A 22,741-nucleotide genomic window follows, 5' to 3' on the forward strand; every position below is an offset into this window, starting at 1 on the left:
CCCACAGTTTTTCCTGTTTCCGATTCACTCGAGTTATTATAGCGCACACAGACGAACGGGCGGACAAAAGGACGGACAACCACACAAGACTACAAAGGATCTGCGGATCCTTAATAAAATTGCCACCTATTTGACGGTTTAATTGCAGTCTATTATCATTGAATAACGAGTTTTTATTTACTACTTTTATTTAATTGTAAAAAAATGATTTTGGAGGTGCCGGGCATCGATCCCGGTACCTCTCGCATGCTAAGCGAGCGCTCTACCATCTGAGCTACACCCCCTGTGGTGGTCCCGAACAGAGATTAGAATTTAAGGTGGAATTTATTTCATCTTGATCAATATTTATTAATTATTATTAGTAATTAGTTATAGTTTAATATTACTATTAATTTTATGTATAAAATAATTATTAATATTATATTTTAATTATTATTAATTATAGAGCAAAAAAAAGTGCACCAAGTAAAAAAACTGTTTTTCGTGTAGGTACCTATAGTGCAGCGGAGAGCCGGCGCTAACTCGCTTATTTGAGGTAGTTTTTTTTTTCGGAGTAGAAAGAATTGGGACCCACACCATTTTGTTCAGAAATGTTTGAACCTTCAGAATCTCGCTTTACGACATTTTCCCGTGGTCCTGACAAAAGTTATAGGCCGCTAAAGTTGAAATTTACTCATTTTCGCGCGCGCGACTAGACCACCGAAAGTATTTATTTTCTCAGCAACTAAGCGATATACATCAATAATTCCTTTTGTAAAATGAAAGTACATTTATAGCAGAATCTAAAGCATTCATATTTACCTACCTTGTTATGCACAGTTTTTAGAAAAATGACCGTCAACTTCCAAAATTCGTGTAGCAGATGAAAAGTGCGCACTTTGAACTCTCATAACTTTTTATTTCACGATATCGATTTCCAATATTTATAGCTCATTCGATGCTCCAAAGCATTGTGATTATTTTATTTTCTATAACATTACCGTGAATTTTTCATAATAAAAAAGTTACGGTCATTTAAGTAAAAACCTACCGACCTCGCCGAGTCGGTAATCGCGAGTGAGACGGAGAGGGAAGGATAGTCAGCAGCGTTCGCTAAACAAGGAGCGATGCGTACTTTACTAAGAAATTTCTCTCCGAATACCAAAACTAGCTATTTAGGCCGTTTAGTTTACAAATGCATTCCGCCGAGTTGCATTGTAAAATCTCAAACAATTCATTAACTCCATGTATCTCAGTTCTTTGGTGAAATATATAGGTACAAATAGGTACCTTTCCCTGTAAATTTTGGGGGTTACTCCACATCAGGTATCTCTTGTGCTGTGCTGTATATTGCAAGATCAGCAGTAACAACGGTATGATTTTGTCCCAAAGATTCAGGCTTGTTTTTTAGCGCATTTTTGCAAAAAATTTTTTTTGTAAAAAGTAGCTTTTAATCTCACTTTGGCTGGCTGGCTGGCTGGCTGGCTGGCAGCAAATGTGGGCGCGTAGAAGAACTCTTGTAGAAAGGCAACGGGTGTACGTGTATCTACAGGGCCGTGAAATTTGTCAACCTTAGGGACATGGCTACATGATGTGGGGTTGGCGACATCTGGGCGTCATCCTCGAGCGTAGTATACTAACGTGAAGGTTTTTCAGTTTTTTCCTATCTTCTACTACAGTTTTGGTCCGATTCTTTTGAAATTGGTGTCGTCGGAAAGATGTTGTAAACGCGCACAACTCCTGCGTGGCGGAATTTTGTTTTTTGTCATAGGGGCGAAATTAACGACCTTTTGCGAGGCGCGCGCGCGTCTTCGAGAAGTAGTCAGGCGCCTTTTACCTTCCGTTGCGAACTCACGCGGTTTAACGTTTCGTGAATCTCGAATCGCTGTCTCTCTTTCTCGTGTCGCCAATAGAAGTGAATTGCGAGTGAACGGGACGTCGGAAGTGGGTACCGTAAAAGAGAATGTGGTAGCCCGCGACACGATCTCACTGATGGTGGAGTCAAATCTTCAAACGCGAATTGCGGGTGAACGGGACGTCGGAAGGGGGTACCGTCAAAGGGAATGTGGTAGCCCCCGACACGATCTTCCTGATGGTGGAGTCAAATCTTCAAACGCGAATTGCGGGTGAACGGGACGTCGGAAGGGGGTACCGTAAAAGGGAATGTGGTAGCCCCGACACGATCTCCTGATGGTGGAGTCAAATCTTCAACGCGAATTGCGGGTGAACGGGACGTCGGAAGGGGGTACCGTCAAAGGAATGTGGTAGCCCCCGACACGATCTTCCTGATGGTGGAGTCAAATCTTCAAACGCGAATTGCGGGTGAACGGGACGTCGGAAGGAGGTACCGTCAAAGGGAATGTGGTAGCCCCCGACACGATCTTCCTGATGGTGGAGTCAAATCTTCAAACGCGAATTGCGGGTGAACGGGACGTCGGAAGTGGGTACCGTAAAAGGGAATGTGGTAGCCCGCGACACGATCTCACTGATGGTGGATCAAATCTTCAAACGCGAATTGCTGGTGAACGGGACGTCGGAAGGAGGTACCGTCAAAGGGAATGTGGTAGCCCCCGACACGATCTTCCTGATGGTGGAGTCAAATCTTCAAACGCGAATTGCGGGTGAACGGGACGTCGGAAGTGGGTACCGTAAAAGGGAATGTGGTAGCCCGCGACACGATCTCACTGATGGTGGTGTCAAATCTTCAATCGCGAATTGCGGCGAACGGGACGTCGGAAGGGGGTACCGTCAACGGAAATGTGGTAGCCCCCGACACGATCTTCCTGATGGTGGAGTCAAATCTTCAAACGCGAATTGCGGGTGAACGGGACGTCGGAAGGGGTACCGTCAAAGGGAATGTGGTAGCCCCCGACACGATCTTCCTGATGGTGGAGTCAAATCTTTAAAAGCGAATTGCGGGTGCACGAGGAAAGTGGGAAGCGGTTAGTGAATGTAGTAGCCTTCGACAAGATCTGTTATTGATGGTTGAATCGAAAGTGGCTAATAGAATACTGATCTGCCACACAAAAATGCGCTGAAGTCCCTTCGATCTCAAACGAGGACTTTGATAATTTTTTATTTCACTAGACGATGGTTAGTGCGCGTACACAACGGCGCACCGCACATCGCACTGCACTTAGCATCGCACCTAGCATCGCACATAGCATCGCACTTAGCATCGCACTTAGCTTGGTATGGATATGTTCACGTTGGGGCACTGCAAAGAAGTTTGGAGCATCGCCTCGATAGTTTTGCTCGAAACGTCTCGCGTGTATCATGGCGAATTATACCGAATCTTCTTCAGATGAAGAATTAATTCTTCTGAATAATCCATTGCACTTGTGGTACATTGAAAATGTGAGAAAGGATACTGTTCATCCCATAAAGCTATTATGATGATGTTTATGACGCTTATTCCATATACCCTCTCTTGAGAATACTAAAGTTATTAACTTTTCCTTGTCCATCATATTCGTGCAACCCATACGATGCTATGCAAAATACTAAGCTCATTTAACATAGCATGGTACCATCGCCTCCAACATTGGGCGTGCGATGTGCGATGCTATGTGCGATGCTTCGTATGAACATGTGCATTTAAATGTATGCTTTTATTCGCCTCGACCGGTCGATGCTATGTACGATGCTAAGTGCAGTGCGATGTGCGGTGCGCCGTTGTGAACGCCCACTTAGGATGGTATTGTAGCTCGCTGGTGGAGAATTCAAAAACGGCATAGGTATATTATATTGAATGGTAGATACCGGAACTTACTTAAGAGGATTATCAGCAGGTACTTAGGCTGTTAAAGTCAGTTATCTGGTCGTTATCTAGTGATAGGTAAACCTGGTGGTCAATCATTTCTAGACATGCCATCTGCATGATCTCGAATTTAAACTTAACTTAAATAATTTAAATATGTAGTCATCTCAATAGTTTCAAAACTTTTATGAGTTTATTTTTTCCCCCCCGGTTCTTTTGAAATGTGTTAAATTCAACTTTCAACTTTTAATGTAATAATTCAACCCTCCGGTTGGTTGTCTTTACAAGGCTTGATAATAATTCGTTTTGAAACTTAGGACAACCTTTCCGGTTTAACCACCCTTCAGGTTTTTTCACTTGGCTTCGGCCAGTTAATAATTAAAAAACAACATGTTCGTCTTATTCGTCTTCAACGTTTGTAACTTACCGTTTTCCTGTTAAATTTCACATCGCCTGATGATGGCAGTACGCCGAAGCTATAGTCGCTTTTATTTTTAAAAACTTCAACGAATAAAAACTATATGGGGAAGGTTTAGAGAGTTTTGATCACACAATATATTTCAACCCCCATTTCGAGGAACGATGGATCCAAACACCAAAAAAAAAAAAATCCATGTATTCGTTTAGGAGCCACCCTCAAAAAAGTGGTAAAGTTTCTTTTTTTCTCAGCAACAGTTACAGAGACTGGTGGTAAGTCTTTGAATAGGTTTTGCTGTATGCCCTTTCCGGTTTTGCAAATAATTTTTCAAAATTCCTACCGCAAAAGGACACACCCCTCAATAGGGGTGCGAAAAAATGTTGATTTCGACGAAATTTGGTATTTGGTGGTTTTTGAATCTGAAATTAGTTTTTGAAAATTCGAAAAAAATAATTCCACTGCAATTCTTGGCCGGACAACGAAAATTGACAAAATTCCACGAAGTTTGTTGTCTAGGTACATACTTACGGAACAAAATTATTGAACAGTTTTTTTTAAGGTCATTTTTCAAACAAAAGTTACACTCATTTGCAAATTGGTCTTTCGGGTCAGAAAATGTTCTCCGACAGTGGCATAACAAGTACAGTAAACGTCAATATTACATGTTCTGCTAAGGGTGTCTACCTACATTTCACAAAAATTTGTCAAATAAAAAATGATAATTTTATCACAGCGAGCAACTTCGACATCAATGAGGAAACAGTCACAGAATAAGAATAAGTAGGCCATATTCTGTGGAAACAGACGAAAAAAATTCAACGCACAGTCTTTTTTCAAAAGCGAGATACATCGACAGAAGAAATCCAAATTCCTCGTTTACCTATCACTAGATAACGACCAGATAACTGACTTTAACAGCCTAAGTACCTGCTGATAATCCTCCTAAGTAAGTTCCGGTATCTACCATTCAATATAATATACCTATGCCGTTTTTGAATTCTCCACCAGCGAGCTACAATACCATCCTAACCATCGTCTAGTGAAATCAAAAAACAAGCCTGAATCTTTGGGACAAAATCATACCGTTGTTACTGCTGATCTTGCAATATACAGCACAGCACAAGAGATACCTGATGTGGAGTAACCCACAAAATTTACAGGGAAAGGTACCTATTTGTACCTATATATTTCACCAAAGAACTGAGATACATGGAGTTAATGAATTGTTTGAGATTTTACAATGCAACTCGACGGAATGCATTTGTAAACTAAACGGCCTAAATAGCTAGTTTTGGTATTCGGAGAGAAATTTCTTAGTAAAGTACGCATCGCTCCTTGTTTAGCGAACGCTGCTGACTATCCTTCCCTCTCCGTCTCACTCGCGATTACCGACTCGGCGAGGTCGGTAGGTTTTTACTTAAATGACCGTAACTTTTTTATTATGAAAAATTCACGGTAATGTTATAGAAAATAAAATAATCACAATGCTTTGGAGCATCGAATGAGCTATAAATATTGGAAATCGATGTCGTGAAATAAAAAGTTATGAGAGTTCAAAGTGCGCACTTTTCATCTGCGACACGAATTTTGGAAGTTGACGGTCATTTTTCTAAAAACTGTCCATAACAAGGTAGGTAAATTGAATGCTTTAGATTCTGCTATAAATGTACTTTCATTTTACAAAAGGAATTATTGATGTATATCGCTTAGTTGCTGAGAAAATAAATACTTTCGGTGGTCTAGTCGCGCGCGCGAAAATGAGTAAATTTCAACTTTAGCGGCCTATAACTTTTGTCAGGACCACGGGAAAATGTCGTAAAGCGAGATTCTGAAGGTTCAAACATTTCTGAACAAAATGGTGTGGGTCCCAATTCTTCCTACTCCGAAAAAATTTTTTGAACGATTTCGCGGCTCTCTCCGCTGCACTACTAGGTATGCGTCTTGTTTCATCAAAAACGTAAAGAAAATTACCACTTTTCACTTTAGCAGCACTTTTTCCCATCAAACTGTAAAAATGAAATGTCACATGAGTTTTTTAAATGTTTATTCTTTACCACAAAAATTAAACGTGCAATTATTATTAGAAAATATAAGGTGACTGCTGCAACGTATCGTGAGATCCTGGTGTACAATTCTTCTTATCTGAAAAGGTAGCTTGCAAAGGTAACACTTCGCAAGAAACATCACAATAATTATTGCTTGATATTATTCCGAATGTCGATGGCAAATTAGAGTGAATGACTGATACCTACTTGCGGAAATTGTTTAGCATTATGAAAACTGAAAATCCTGTTTGAAGTTTCCACTTTATTTTCGATACTTTCTTCAACATGCCTACTTAAATTATACTTGAGCGCCACCCACCATGCTTTATTAACGCTTCAATACTCACTCCGGAACATAGTTGTCATTTTGACGTTTTAAAAGAGCAATAATTAATGATCTAAATATCTACTTGTTTGCCTGGCAAACTTTGTCTTGGGAAATGTATGTATGTTGGTAGTTCCTTGGGTTTTTACGAATTAATAGCGCCATTTCTTATTAAAAAATAGTGATATTTACATTTTTGAAATCAGAAATAAATAAATAACACAAAAAGTAAAAATATGGCTTCCATAAGAGAAAACAAAGTTGGTGATGGTTAACCAAAGACGAAATGTCAGCCTTAAAATTTAAACCTAGAAAAAAGTGAGCATAATAAAGTTTCATTTGTTTTGAAATATCTTTTGAAATAACTCGTAAAAAATAAAAACGATTTTGTGAGATTTCGTTTTTTTCAGGATATCTCCGAAAGTAGTCGGAATTTGTTCAGTTTTAAAACGGCATTTTGTTAAGCATCAAAATACGCAACAAACAAAGTTACTAGCTGATATAGACCCACTTATAAATTAAGATGGACTGCTAAATACTGAATTGACAAATGACCCCTACATGGAGGCAGCCATGATGTGCACTCACTTGGCGCGAAATTCAAATCAACTAATAAACAAGCATTCATCTCACGTTTTCTAAATAAATTACTGTGACACATGTCATTTTCCAAGGCTACAATAGTCTCAAAACTTGAGCACTAGGAAAATTCCCCTAGAAAATAAGTAAAACGTGCACATCATATGCGTGCCCATGCTAGGGCCATTTCTACCTCTATGCAACTGTTTGATTAGCAGTCCATCTTAATTTATAAGTTCGTGTATAAACCTGATTTTAGGAAAGCACACTACGTCGAAATCCCTACAAAATTGAATACATACAATTAAATGTCGAAAATCGGTCAAAAAGTCTCTATTTTAATTTGTAACAAGTAATAAAGACGTTTCACAAAATAAGACAAAACCTCAAACTACGAAAGGTTTCTCGATGGTTTTTGGTCGACATGGATTATTATGGCCACACTGTCTTTATACTCGTACAGTCTTTGTATTTATAGTTTATAGTACAGTGAGTGTATAAAGACGCAGTGTGGCCATAATGATTCATGTCAGCCATGTTTTTTCCAATTTATTATTGATCAGATTGGTTTAATCGAATTAGTAGGTTTTGCTACGGTTTTGCTATGGTTGAAATAATGCTGTGATAATTGTGTCCAGCAAAATAAATGCATCACCTTATGGTTTCCAGGTTAATTTCTACCAATTCGGTGTATTTGGACAAAACTTGGCGGATCTCCCAAGTACCACTATTTCACATAAAACGCGATTTCAAGAGATTCCTGAAATAAAGCCCTGAAATTTCAGGAAGCCCGTGGGGTAAGCCTTGGGTATTTTGTTTGGTAGTTACCAGAGACCAGGTGAACCAAAATCTGTCGACAAACCTTTCGTAGAAATTAGTTTGAGGTGGCGAGCTTGGTTGGCTGGGCTAGTTGCTCTGCCGCTTCATAAAGTTGGGATGCGCTTGAGCAGAAACGGAGTCTTATTCGATAGTCGTTTTTTCTTTTTGCCTATCCTACCTACGTGTTGAACCCTATTAAATTAACAAAAAACACAGCTTTTTATCAGGTGCGATTGCTGATAGCTCAAACTCTCAAACGGACAGAAATCACGCAATTATGAGCTGCAAGTATTTTTAATGAAAAAAAGACCTTACAAACGCACAGAACCTCGGAAAGTAGGTATGTGTGAAAGAGCAAATGGTACTCGAATCTCGATAAAACGTAGGCTCACCACAGCCAAAAAGATGCAAATGGGAATCTGGACGAAAATTTAGCAAAGAGGGGGTTAACGTTTATGCCTTGCGCCAACGCTTCATGTAATCAAAAAATTCCCTCTGTTTGATGTTCAGTTTTAATACCTTTCCAAGGGATTTTGGCCTGTCGCGATTTAGTATCGCCCCTAACTCTTTTCTCCTCCGTTTGACTGTCAATTCTAGTAACTTTATCTAGGGATTTTAGCCTGTTGTTATGTCTGTATTTACTACTGTTGTGCATATTATACATGAGAAGTTTGGGTGATGTGGAGGCAAAATTCACAATGAAATCAATCTGGTAATTTTTTAGTGCACATTTTTTGTTTGGTTTCAAAACTTAAACAGGCTATTTATTGCTTACAGGGTGGACTTAAAATGGGCACTTTTGAATTGGAATAACTCAAAATCAAGAAATAGTTATTTATACAACTAGAGGAGAAAGTGGTGTTTCAACTCGAGTTCAAAGTTGAGAATTGAACGAGAGTTGAAAAACACTTTCTCCTCAAGTTTTACACTTAATTTTTTCTGAAACTGCAATAAAAATTGAAAAGTTATCGTGTGCAATAATGAAGTTTGACACATGACAATCTAGATACGGGTATGTTTCAATCTTATGTATTTGTATTTTATATCATTAAGATTAACGCAGCAATTGTTTTTTACTTGCTCACTAGAGAGGAAAATCACATTTTCTTCACCATTTTTAGAGACGAAATAGTTTCAGAAAAAAATGATTATTAATACTAAATGCCAAAGAGGGCTTCCAATTAATTACCTTAATATTATATAAAACAATAAAAAAAAACCTTTCAAATATGTCAACAAAAAATACATTTTGAAATTGTTCATGCTAGATACCTAAAAAAAAGCACTTTTCCGTTTAATATGCATACAAATTACGTTTGTATTAAAATTTCAGAGGGTAGATTTCGACTTACTTATTTCATTTTTTTGTATTAACCATATTTATCGTCCAAATTGCAAAAGTACAAAAGTTATGTAGCATATTTCCCTATATTCATCAATGGCTTTAGGAAATAGTGATACAATGGTTGGATCTCAGATAAATTATTCGAATAGCAGCGCCTTATCTACACGTTCCGGGCACATTTATCACACATGGCCAATACGCCAATACCTTTGTAATAAAAACTTGCAATTGTAATAAAAATATATATTTGTGACAACAAAAATAAATACATGAACTTAAACTAAATTTTCTAATTTCGTAAGATTTTATATGCTAAAGATTGGAAAGTACAAAACCATCGTTTGGATATCTTTTACACAATTTCTCGTAAGGACCTATTACTAAGATTAACGACACAAAATCAATATTTCACCGAAGAAGAACAAGTGACACGTTGCGACAGTCGTACTTAATTAAAAAAAAGTCATAATTCTGCCTTTAGACACGAATGGCACATTTAAAATATCCTTCGTTTGATGCGGGGACATTTTTTATACACGACACTAAAAAACCGGCAGCTGTTTTAAGTCGTTCTCATCATATCATATATACACTTTTTTGGTCGATTTATCTAAGAGTAGTTTTTCTTCTAACATTAAATGTTTACAAAATAAGATCACAACTGGCTGAAAAAAATACTGACCCCCTACTAAGTTATCCTACAAGTAAATTTGGAGAAAAACGAAACTCAACAAAGTATAATAATCTAATAATAAAAATAAACATCTCAGATTTTAAAGGAACGGAAACTCGTTATATGTCTGAATTAAAATTACACAGAACGTAAAAATAAAGTCTTTGTCGCGGAAGTTATTTTCGAACTATAATTAGAAAATATTCCGAGAAAATTTTTGACTGTACGGTAACTTATTTCGCGGGTATTTTTTAACTACCTACTTATCACGTATTCGAATTCCAATCACCTTCCATTCGCCATACACTAAAAGCGCGACTAAGTTTTTCATGGGCCGTATAGGAGCACACGTTTCCGATCACGTCGTTATCACTCGATGTTTCTGGAGAGGACGTCGATAAAATGTGGCACAAGAAGTCGATATACCTCGTGGCTAATTTCAACGTTTGGATTTTCGAAAGCTTGTCCGACGGTAAGGTTGGTATGCTTTTTCGTAAGCTCGCGAAGGCCTCGTTTAGGCTTTGTGTCCGTTGCCTTTCTCGAACGTTTGCCATTATCCTTTGATTTTGAATGTCTTCGAAGCTTTGCGGCGTTTTTCTGCGCGACTTTGACTTGGTGACACTCCCGCAAGAATTCTCGTCGTCGGACTCGAGGAGGTTGGTTTTGCGTTTTCTGCCCACTGTGCGTACCGGAACAATGGGCTCGTCTTCGATTTCAACTTTGATGTGCCTTCGTGTGTAGTCTTCGGCTTCCACGTAGTCGCCTTGTGATTGAAAATGTGCCGCGACGTAGTCGTTTCTCGTTTCATCTTCGTACTCGCTTTTTTGATAGGTTTCTTGAAAAAACTTCGCGTCCAGCGCGTGGTATCCTGCAGCGATACTCCTCTGATAACTACTGAAAACTTCGTACGGCACCTGCGGGAGGTCGTGCGGAAAATTCATCGGGAAATACTTTTCGCTGGAATTTGTTAAATCCATCAGTCGCATCGGTGAATACTGATCGTTTTGTTGCGGTGATAGCTGGCGATAAACGGGAGAGGAGGAATCACTGCGCGTCTCGTACATAATTGCAAGAAAACACAATTTTCACAAACACCGACACACTTAATAATAGAACATCGCGTCAACTTCACACAGTTCTGGCTATAATGTCGCTAAATCCAGGAATCAACGAAAAAGCAAAGACAACTTAAATATCTTCCTAACCAATAAGAGGTAACTTTCGATCCCTACCCGTTCCCTCATTTACATGGAGTCGGCTCATCTTTAAAGCTATCCGACTATCTATCTTTATTCCACCCGCATTCAAAATCTACTCAATGAACTCCGTTATTTTCAATACGCGTTTTCTATCCCATTTTTTTCGTTAATGGCTCGCTCGTAATTATGCGAGTAGAAGATGTATTTCTGGCAAAATAAATCTCCGTAATTTGTTAAATCAATTAAACGTTTTGACAAAACATTTTACTGATCTAATTTATCGGTCCGACTGTCACCTGTGGGAAATTATTAAAGTAATTTATGCACTTCTAAATTTTACTTATACATTCTTCAGGTAATTATCGCCAGAATTGCCTGCTCTTAGAAAATAAATAAATACGATTTGACTTGTAATTATAAACAAAATATTTCTCTGTCTATGTTTACTTTTAGAGTAATTTACTATTTTACATCTGAGATGGGTATCGAAATTTGGCGTCAAATCACTAAACTGGTCACAGTCAAATTAGTGCATAGTTCCAGGTTATATTTTGTTCGGTATAGGTAATGGCTAGATAAAACTTGCACTGTACATTAATTAACATAATTATAGGTATTGGTAAACGTAAAAACTATCTGCGACAACAAGCACACAGCGCCCAAGGGTGCTGGTGCTACCCTCAACCCTATCGTGTTCAGGGCCCTTGAAGTTTTTATTGGGGCAGGAAACTGTGAAGAGCTCCTTTATGCGTATTTTTTAGTAGTAACTTGTTTATTTAGGAGATTTTAGTGAATGCGGTGTAGGCCCTTCACTATATGACCGAAGGAATAATTAATTTTGCTTTTGATACATACTATTAATTTGTTCTCGTTTCGATTCGGAAATATTAGTCAAATCGTATAACATCCCGACAAAATTTGTTAATTTTACGGCATTTTCCGCAATAGAGAAAAGCGATGTCAAGTTAGACAGGTCCATGAAAATGACCTTAGTTTTTCATTAACTTTAATGTTATCCCAAAATCAACATTTTACATTTTCAATTACATTCGTGGAATAGCAAAAGCAATTTTCGATTAAACAGTGTTCACAAACTCATCGTTTGTTTCCTCGTTAGGGGGCCCACCGGCAGCCAACTTGGTTGTCAACCTCATTTGTTGGGTTGGGTCGATAGAGGGGCGTTTGTCGTAGCAAAAAGTGAGTAAGGATCCTATATATTTTATACTCTTCCAAGAAGAACGAGGACGAAATTGAAGTCCTGAGTTTTCTCATTCAAATTTATTAGGTGAACTTCGGGTCTTTGTACCAAAAACTTTTAAAATTTTTTTACGAGGGGCCCTCGGTATCATGAACTTATTTTATATGTACCTATCTGGGTCGCCGAATCCGAGTTTCGAGGGTATCAGGCCGAATTCCGGGTCAGTTTTTGGTTATTAACAATTTAGTTGCAAAATTGAGTTTTTTCACGTTTTCTTATTTGCAACACTGGCTGAATTTACCAACGAAAAACGTTTTGATATTTAATTATTTATTTTTTACCAACATACGAGTCACTATTAACATAAACTGCAAAGCTAATTTAAAAACATAAAAATCTTAACCAAAAAGTCAGTAGAAAATGGTAAGGTCCCTAACACAGATGCAGCATTTCCTCTTTGAATCGCTGTGCCGATCCGTTGAATTAAATAATTCCTGGATCTTGTTTCATTAGTAAATAGTAATACCACGAATTTTGTATTGTGGTAAAGTTTCTAAAACTTTTCGCAACATTTCCCCTCAATCGACCATATTAAAAGCATTCATAAACTTGATTTTCAGTATCTAGTACTCTAACAGAATTATGAGGATACTGAAAATAACGTCTGGTAGAATGGATTCCAGCTTCAACACCGCCTTTGGTACCAAATTCCAACTGATGTGGTCGTAAGGACACTCCAATATCGGTGGATATTTTGCAACAAACGATTTCTGCTGACAGCCTTCTATTAGTGGATCCAACAACTATTGGACGACACGACTACATCCATCTTTTTTCTTAAGTGCATGATAAGCTTGTACCATATAAAACAGATGCTGGAATGGTACTGGTTAGCGGTTAACATGGGGTTACATAAAGAGCATGGTGCAACGATCAAATTATTTGCGGATTCGCCTTTTTTAGTCTCAGACTCAGAAAATAAACATGGAGGGCAATGATTTAAAGATAAAGAAGACACTGGATGAAGGCTTATTTAAAAGATGAGGATGTTTCTGCCGCAATTCAATATGTTTTTCTCGGTTTCTATTTGAAATTTTTTATTGAAAATATGTGTGATTGTAGTTAGTTATCCTTATTTTATCTTTTTTAGAACGTAGAATAGCATAGGGGTCCCAAATTAACTAGCAAATCCCTATGGGAAAAATGAAAAAATCGCACAGTATATGAAAATGAATAGAATAGACGAATAAAAAACTTTATGACTAAAAGTGATACATAAATTCGAAAACGATTTCTTACCGATCTACTACTAGGGTGTTTTTTTAAGTTTTTTCTTTATATCTCCTACAGTTTTTGATATATTGAAATATAAGTCACGCTTAAGGGTAGTGAGAATTTACAGGTGTTACTTTTTAAGAGGTCATGTTCCATTTTCCGTCCCTGAACTTTTTGTCGGTCCGCCACTGGTAGATTGTGAAACAAGAAATTGATTTCCTGTGTTTTTTTAGAAACTGTTTGGTCTCTTGTATTTTTTTCGTATTTGTAACCAGTATCGAGAAAAAAAATAAAAATCAATTTTTGGGTAGTTGGCTAAATGAAAGTATAATTTTTAAAATGGCCCAGTAGGCCCTGTATTTGGATAATATCTTGTTTTTATTAGTTTTGACAGTTGGCATATTGTATCTTGTATTTGCATATTTGTTTATAAATTCAAGGTTTAAATTGTAAAGTGAACGGTAGAACTATAATAACACGCTGTAGACCGGTAACGAAGGGGACCTATGTTTGTATGAACTTTTAGTCATAAAATAAACTTGTAACAAATATAGCAAACGAGCTCGTGGGTCACTGTAAATTTAATCAGTTCTTCCATCGGTGATTACTAACCTTTATTGTTTCCTGTTGACAATATAATATTGTATTAGGATATGAAATGAAGAAAAAAGAAAGGGGGAAGGAAAACATTGACATAACTTAACAAAGATAACATAACATTACTTAAAACCTTGAGCACTTACATAGGTACTTCTTCAAACTCATCGACGGTGTAAAAAGCATTTTCGCTTCGAATATTTTTATTGATCTTTTAAAATAATAAACATAATACTGAAAACATAATTGGAAAATTCGGAACCGTTCGAGAATTGTCATGTACACTGACGGACAGACTCATTCATTAGCCAAAGACTTAGCCCCTTCTGTATTTACATCATATTTAGGTACACCCTGTATACACCTCCCTCGTTGTGCTCGCTATAAAAAAAATCTACTCAATACAGTGTATACTTTTTTTACGGGCCATATACAAAAATAAAATTGATGGTGATTTCTCCGAAACGAAACGTTGTTTTGGAAATCTGTCACCGTTGTCTTGTAGAGCTCCAAAAAGTGAGAAGGTTTTTTCTTATTTGTTGTATCTGTTCAAATAACATCAGAAAAAAAACGAAATCGGCAAATTTTGATTTTTTTCGCATATCTTCGGAAGTAATCGGAATTTTCGGGTTTTGTCCAATTCTCTAATTTTACATCTTTATCTTGGACACAGTGCATAGCCGTCATAGATAATTAGGAAAAATCATTTAACTCATGTAGAATTCCAAGAAATGTTAAAATGCATAGTCCATGATAATATCTTCAGTCCATTGTGTACCATAATAAAGCCACTAAGTTATTTGTACGAGAATATCATATTTTAAATTTAAAAATTAGGAGGAATTTAACCACCGCTTTCAACGACAACAGTGCTCTCGTAAAAGGCATGACGGGGGTCTCGACCAGAAATTACCATAAAACCAAGGTATACAGGTAACTAACACAAAATAACAGTATAATATCTACCCTCTTCCGAAACTTCCTTTTCAAGATATTCGTTTCAACCACACCAATTTTGCCATTGTGAGTACTGTCCTCCGACATTTCGTTTGCGAGATATACTTTCAGAATCAGCATTTCGGGAAATACTTTATGGGGCGGGGGGTGGGGCCTCCCCTAAGAGAACAAAATTTGAAAGCCGTCTGGCACATCTTCAAGCTATAAGCTACCTATTGCAAAAAATTCCAGAACTTTAAGACAATTCCTTTAAAAATAGTTCAAGACCACCGCAGAAGTGGGTCCGGACAAACGAACGAGTGGAGGAATCAAGGAATGGCCGGATAAAACGAAAACAAGAGCACGTTTTTAAAATTTTTTTTAATTGCGCTAAAAAGAAACTCTTCCATTTCCATTCTTAGTAAACAATAATAGTAGAAGATCGCACATAATCATAAACGATGCTTTGTCTTTCAAACTGGGTGACTCCCAGAGCGTTCTCGATTTTTTTACAGGTAGAGGAACCCTTAAACAACCTTTTTCAAGAATTGTCCCGATGATTCTTGCAAATCGACGGACTGTGGAATTTCTAGCTGGTCAGTTTCAATAAAAAACGTTTTTGTTTCCTGACAATAATCCTGAAAGAAGTCACACCATGGTCACCGATATGCTCGTACTTCGTAGGTAGGTACCTAATTTAAAAAAATATTTTTCCAATACTATTTACTTTGGCTGGCGTCTTTTTTAAGATATTCAATTTATCACTTTTCTCATTAGGAATTAGAACATTCGTTGTTTCTAGTATCAAGATTAGGAAAACAACATCATTTTCGTAAGTACACGCTCGCACAGCAAACACAAATCCATAACTCAAAGTCAACTACCCTCATATTTTAACATTTCTATTTTCTGCCCGAACAATTAATCTTATTAAGTGCGACAACTTGGAATGAAAAAAAGAGCAAGATCATTATAAAAATCTTATATTCAAAATCATATTTTTGCTAATTTTAGTTTGAGACTTTATTTCACCTACGGTAATTATCGAGAATATTAAAAAACGATGTAAAAAATAACAAATTAGCATCTGTCATCAATAATGGCGCCAAGTCAGCAGCTGCGACAAAGAAGTAAAAGTTGCCGAATATCCCGCGGGAGCGTATCAACTTCCGGTTACCCTGACGTCAGTAAAGCATCCTGGCACAAATAAAATACTTAGTACTTAATATTCCTCCAAATAGTTTATATTGGCTCGAAGATTTTTGCAGGATTACTCAGTCAATTTGATGTAAAATAAACAAAACACAGGAATCGTTATATCCCAAGACCGAAATAACCTTAACATAGTTAACACTAATTATTACTGACATATTAACATTTTAATGTCATTCCGATTTTAGTACACAGTTTCATGTAGTTTACCATTTTTTTATCTAAACTAAAAATAATTAGATCACAATTGACCTGATTAGAAAGTACTGGGCAATACAAATTATTGCGGAGATTAAATTTATTTCTTGGCATCATTTACCTGAAATTTCCACAGAGTGATTTATTGTAAGACTTTTTGCAATAATTAATTATTCACTTTGTACGTAAGTTATCAAATTGGCGCCCGTTTTATCATCATTCCCCAAGAAAATTCGAAAAGTCAGAAATATATCCGGATTGTCTTTTCTTTTTGTTTCTGTTCCATTTCCATTTTGAAATTATTAGATCATAATTTAATTGTTTATTTAATTATGATTTTGGTTAATCGAATTTATTGAGGAGTAAGATAAACACTGCATACGCAATTTTTTAGTTCGCAATTAATTCTGGTATTGCAGCTGTGATTATACTAACTAAATTGCTTATAACCATTGCAAATGATTACTTTTATAAAATGAATAAAAAATGAAATCATATTATCACTGTACAGCCCTTTATTCTAAAATCTATGCTTTGTACGGAAGGACTACCGGTGCAGGGTCGGATTCGGCAGGCGCGATACCTGTCAAAACCTCAAATGATCCTCTACTTTTGATAAAAATTTGGGTTCCTTCCTACATTTTTCCCAGCAACCACAACATATACAAGGATGAAACCAAAGGCATTATGTACCTATAAGTCGTTATTTGGAAAAAAATGTGTTTTCATCTTTTCCTCCACTCAATTTTTTTACAATCTTACACTCTGTAATCTGTATATATAATAGTTTTAATAGTAAATCAAGACTTTTAGTTGTCAAAAGTTTCACCAGGTGCTGTACGGTCGTTTGTTCGTTCTAACTCATAAGTGAATACCTGATGGAATATCACAGAGCCATTTTTCATTATGATGCTCGTACTGTTCAAGTATGTTTCCAGGACAGGCTCCTACGACTCGAAAAGACCTCAACAATGGAGAGCCCATAAAATTGTTAGATCCGATCCGAATTTGTGCAAAGTTCCCAAGATGTTTAAAGTCTATCTGGGGGAACCACATTGGGTAGGTACTATAGTGCCACTTCTTCTTTATATATAAAATTCTTCTTTTCGTATGTTTGTGACCGAACTCCTAAACGGTTGGACGGATTTTGAAATTTTTTGTGCCTCTGTGTGACCCCGGATGGTTTAGATTCACAATTGGATCCGATCCGATTATAGGATTTTTTTACTTTTTTATTGATGTCGCACTCTGCTATTTCACGCACAGGTAGCATTGCAGGTATTAAAGTGTGTGGTCTTGAAATCCGTCTTTTGACATTAAGAACCTTTGGTTGGAAAGATCTCAAAACTTTCAGGGTTTTCATTAATGATATGCTAATGTTAAGGGGGAGATTATGTATGAAAAATTAAATAAACTGTGAACCAAAAAACACGAAAATACAGGGTGTAAAACAAAACAACTAAAAAGGTTTTCGCCCTAAGGCGAGTAACTTCAGCGCATATTCCATGCATTGATCAGTACTTCTGAAAAGGTCATAGCTATGTACGGTATGTTTTTCTTTATTAGAGGTATCTAATAGAAGTATCTGCAGTTAAAATTTCAGCAAAATATATTATCTTATATTATCTTATTCATGCGCACATTAATCGTCAAGATTTTCTTGGTTCAGGCGCCAGAGCTATAAGCTACACAATGTAAAAAGAATATCTTTTCAAAAATATAACATACCATGGATGATATTAAAAAGTGCTACAGAAAAATCCAAAACAAATTTTTAATTAAAAAGTCCATAAATTTTATAAAGATTGTGGAATTTCTTTGAATCTTTTTTGTATCTTGTTATGTTATATTTTTGAAATGAGAAATTTATTATACTATATTTCATGTTAAAATCTAGGGGGTGTTTTATTTTTAAAAAAATGAGGTTAGGTCCGAGGTCCTACTTTTTTTAATGGAGCATTCTGTAGATTTTAATCTAAGATGATAACGTACTTTTCCATAATATAATACACCATGGATGAGATTCAAAAAGGATTCATTGCATCTTTGTGTATTTTTGTGAAATTTTGTTTTGCTATATTTTGGAAAAAAGAATTTATAATACTATATTTTTAGAGGGTGTTTCTTTTTGAAAAGTGAGGTCCAATAACCTCGGACCGAACCTCACTTTTAAAAAAGGTTTCAAAATGTGAGGTTCGGTCCCAGGTTATTGGACCTAACCTCTTCTTTTTAATGGAATATCCTGTAGATTTTAATCTAAAAGGGTAGCATATCTTTTCAAAAATATAACATAGATGATACTCAAAAAAGATGGAAGTGATTTAGAAACCCAAAAAAAATTTGAAAAGTTAAAAAGGGTTCAGGTGAAAAAATCCATATATTTCAGAAAGATTTTTACACTTTTTTTGCGTTTTTTTGAATTTGCTGTGTTATATTTTTAAAAAAAGAATATAGTATGCATCTTTCTAGGTTAAAATCTAGAGATGTGCTCTATTTTAAAGAATGAGATTAGGTCCGATAACTTTTTACCTGACTTTGTGCACTTATTTTGAAAACGGTAGGTTATTCAGCAATGAGTATACAAAGGGTTTTGTATAAAACACTTTTCTACATCTCCTGTAACTAAGAGAATATAGGGTCATTGTGAAATTGATTTATTTTCATCCATAATTTCAAATTTTCATTTTACCATTTAAGTTGGGTCCAAAAAGAGCCTATATTACGGATGTGTCGAAAATGGTACACCATGTAGGTACATCTCAGGCTAAAGAGGAACATATCAAAGTTGGAGATATTTTTATTATTTATTGTATTATTAAGTTCCACATTTAATTTTTTGATAGGAGGTTCAGTTTTGTTTGAAATCGTGAACAATTATTCTCCACTCCATTTCATCCTCCCCTGTCCGGATCGATTTGAATTTATTAATCGGCAGAGCACAGCAATGCAAACTTTATAGGGGAGTCCGTGGTGTCCGTCTGTCTGTCTGTGTGTCCCGGTGTCCGTGAACACGATAACTGCCAAACGCTTGAGCCGATTCGGTTCAAACTTTGCACATTTGATCTATATACCACATGTAAGAAGCTTATTAAAAATGGGCCAAATCCAATGACACCGTGGTGCTCTGTCGCTTTTTTAGACCTGCGTTAGGGGTTTATTTTTTCTATTAGATATAAGCACAATAATGTCTCCCTTCTCAATTCTCCTGCTCTTACTAACTTTTGACACCAAAAAGTGCAATTTACTTCACGCCCACCTTCAATTACGTACCTAGACATCTGCATAATATGCAAGTTGCATGTCTATCACATTTACCAAAGGCGAAAGCTTCTGCTTTAAGTTACAAAGCAAAGAATAGGGTTACATTTTAGAAATTAATTTATTTTGTGGCACTAGGATGTGTAACGTAAAAATGAAACGTTTGAAGGGAATTACAAATGATTCAATTCAACATGTGGTGACATTCCTCTCCAAGTGTGGTAGTGGAGGTTTTATAAATTATAAGTGCTTAAGAATAGAATTACACATTTAAACTTCATCCTATTATACGAGAAGGTGGTAGTTTTTCTATTTTGAGCTAAGGTCGACTCTTCTGTCTTCAGTTTTTTTAATAAATAAAAAAAGCTACGCGTAAGCTACCTACTTTAAGCGCGTTTGCAAAATCTGCCGATAGGAAACGCATATGTTTAATTGCATTTAAAAGAAAAGGAATAAGAATGGAGCTTTAACGAACGCGGAGGTGGTTGTAAAATTTGCATGGCAGGAAACATCTGTCTCTTCTTTTAAAAATATTTTACAGTTAAACATAAATTTTTATATTGTAGAGTTATTCGAGAAAAATGGTATTCAAATTGTCATCTACAATGGAATTACCTTTCGCACCCACAGCTTAACGCCACCTTTAAGTTTACCGACAGACATCTGTATTTCGGATGTCTTATCTTCTCACCTAAAATCCGCAAATATACTTGCAGAAGCACGTCCAAGATGAGCAATAACAATATTTAAAGTCAACAAATTGCACCCTGCGAGCAATTGCAATAAAGGTCGGCTTTATTTTTCTGAGGACTTATCCCATTTTACCTATAATCTAGCCACAGACTTTGTACCTCGTGCTCCTGCCGCCTGTAATAATCTTGTCGTTTTTATTACTAAGTGAATGTACCTGAAAAAAGAATGTGGCACGTACAGCGTCTCCGTTATTCACATCTGCACGGCAGACTTTTCGCCACCTTACAATATGAGTTTTATACATTTTTGATCGGCCCAATTTCTAACTTTAGATCTTCTCGTATTTTAAACGTAAAAGGGATCGACCCTAAATTATGAACAGTTGCACCACCCCAATGACACAGGATTCACGGCGTTTATTACGTGTTGCATCTTTAAGGGGGGCGAGTCCACAGCTGCTACAAAAATTTATTCAATTAAATCTGATACATGTAACGAAACGTCATTGCACTGACGTCTTTTAACATACAGAAGGAAGGTAAACGACTTGTGTTTATTCTGTTTCGCAAAAAGAGGCTCTTTCTATTTTTGAGATGTTGCATGACAGCTGACCATAAAATATTAGGTAGCGAGAATTTTAAATTTATAAATGTTTTAAGTTTTAATTTGAAATAATGAACAGGTAGACGTATCCTTTCAAGTATAAAAGAAGGACATCCGGTGGTTTTTTTTTGAAAGAAAGGGCATTTTTCACAAGAGATTAAGAAAAATAAACTATAATTCAACACAACCAGTAAAGTACTACATTTACAAATGCTCCATGATGGCATAGTCCAGCCGACGAATGATAAAAAAAATGTGTAGAGATGAATTTGAAAACCACTTGGAAGCAAACCTATTACAAGTTCCACACCCTCCGAACAGGCGAAGCAAGTGGTCCCCGGAAAGGCAGAATTTTTTTTTGTAGAACAGTTTATAACTAAATCCGGTGGAAAGGAATAAACAGGGTAAAACAAAAGCAACAGAAACACGATCTTCTCCAAAGGTAGCATATTGAGCATATTGTGCTTTCACAGGTTGCCATACCACCTCCTTAGTCCTTGGCCTTTAAGGAGTCACTATGTTGGCTGTTTCTCAAAGAAATGAATGAATTTAATTAGTTTCCCTAACAGTAGAAGAAGAAGTGTTTCATTAATAAAATGTTTGGATGCAAGGCACTCCTCTCCTAAATTTTCATTAAATCCAGCAGCCCTGTAACCAGCCAAACTTAGGCCTTCTTTACTATAATATATAATCCGGCAATTATCCTTCGAATTTAAGAGGCATGATATACTCGTAAAATAGCACAGTATTGGAAGAACTGGGCGTATTTTGTGTTGCCAATTCCAGGACATTTAATTTCAAACAATTTAAAGGATGGGATGTCATTCAATTATCCCAGTTACATATAAACATGCTACGATCATTGGGTCCTATTATTTCATGTTCTTATGATTCTTCAAATTTTTCCGATTCTTTGGAATCCTCGGATACTTTTAATTTTTTTAATCTTTTGATTTCTTATCATTCTTCTGTTTTTCTGCTTTTATCAAACATTAATTCATATTCTTTTTGTTGAACTTTATTTGCGCATGCGAAAGTTATACACGTACAGTCGTACACCTAGTTTTTTTAACGATTCCCGCTGTACTTATATTTCTTGCATCTCCCCATTCTGTGGTAAAAAATTGTGTGCTTTGAGCTGGGGTTTTTTTGTATTTAAAAATATTGAAGTTATCATTGTAAAAAGTTCTCTTTTGTTAAATGTCAGTCAACACTAAATATAATACAAATATCTGAAGAGGTGCCAGAAATATCCACTAGCTTTCTATTTTTTATTTTAACACCCTATATTTTCGTAACGGGACATTTTTGGATCATAGTTCAATCAAATCATTAATTTTTCATTTAGAATTAGCTGTGTATGAGAGGTAAATATAAATGCGTATTCAGTTGCTTTTGTGACTTCTGGTTGCATGGGAAATGATAACAGTTTTCCAGTTTTAAATGGCACCACCTGTATATTCTTGCATGTTTCGATCGATCGACGCCTAACGTGATTTCAGTTAATTTTAATGTCAAAACACGTATTTATCGGAAGAAACTATTTTGTCAACTGTCATTATCAAAATAGGTAGGTAACATTATTGTCTAAGTTTTACGTTTTTGTTTATTTCAAAGCTAAGCCTTTTC

General features: G+C 36.3%; 1 protein-coding gene and 1 non-coding gene across 2 annotated transcripts; both read right to left on the bottom strand.

Annotated features, from left to right (window-relative positions):
• Positions 1-211: 211 nt before the first annotated feature.
• On the bottom strand, positions 212-284 carry Trnaa-agc. Its single transcript has one exon. It is a non-coding gene; the product is annotated as a tRNA-Ala (tRNA).
• A 9,708-nt stretch (positions 285-9,992) lies between these two features.
• On the bottom strand, positions 9,993-11,109 carry LOC116171418 (twist-related protein-like). Its single transcript, XM_031488253.1, has one exon. The coding sequence runs from the start codon at positions 11,005-11,007 to the stop codon at positions 10,210-10,212; it is 798 nt and encodes a 265-aa protein (XP_031344113.1). The 5' UTR covers positions 11,008-11,109; the 3' UTR covers positions 9,993-10,209.
• Positions 11,110-22,741: the final 11,632 nt, after the last annotated feature.

The sequence above is a fragment of the Photinus pyralis genome, unplaced genomic scaffold (assembly GCF_008802855.1).
Source record: "Photinus pyralis isolate 1611_PpyrPB1 unplaced genomic scaffold, Ppyr1.3 Ppyr1.4_LG5, whole genome shotgun sequence".
Classification (NCBI taxonomy): domain Eukaryota; kingdom Metazoa; phylum Arthropoda; class Insecta; order Coleoptera; family Lampyridae; genus Photinus; species Photinus pyralis.

Coding starts and splice junctions, on each gene's coding strand:
- LOC116171418 (XM_031488253.1), bottom strand. CDS start 11,007: ATGTACGAGACGCGCAGTGATTCCTCCTCTCCCGTTTATCGCCAGCTA.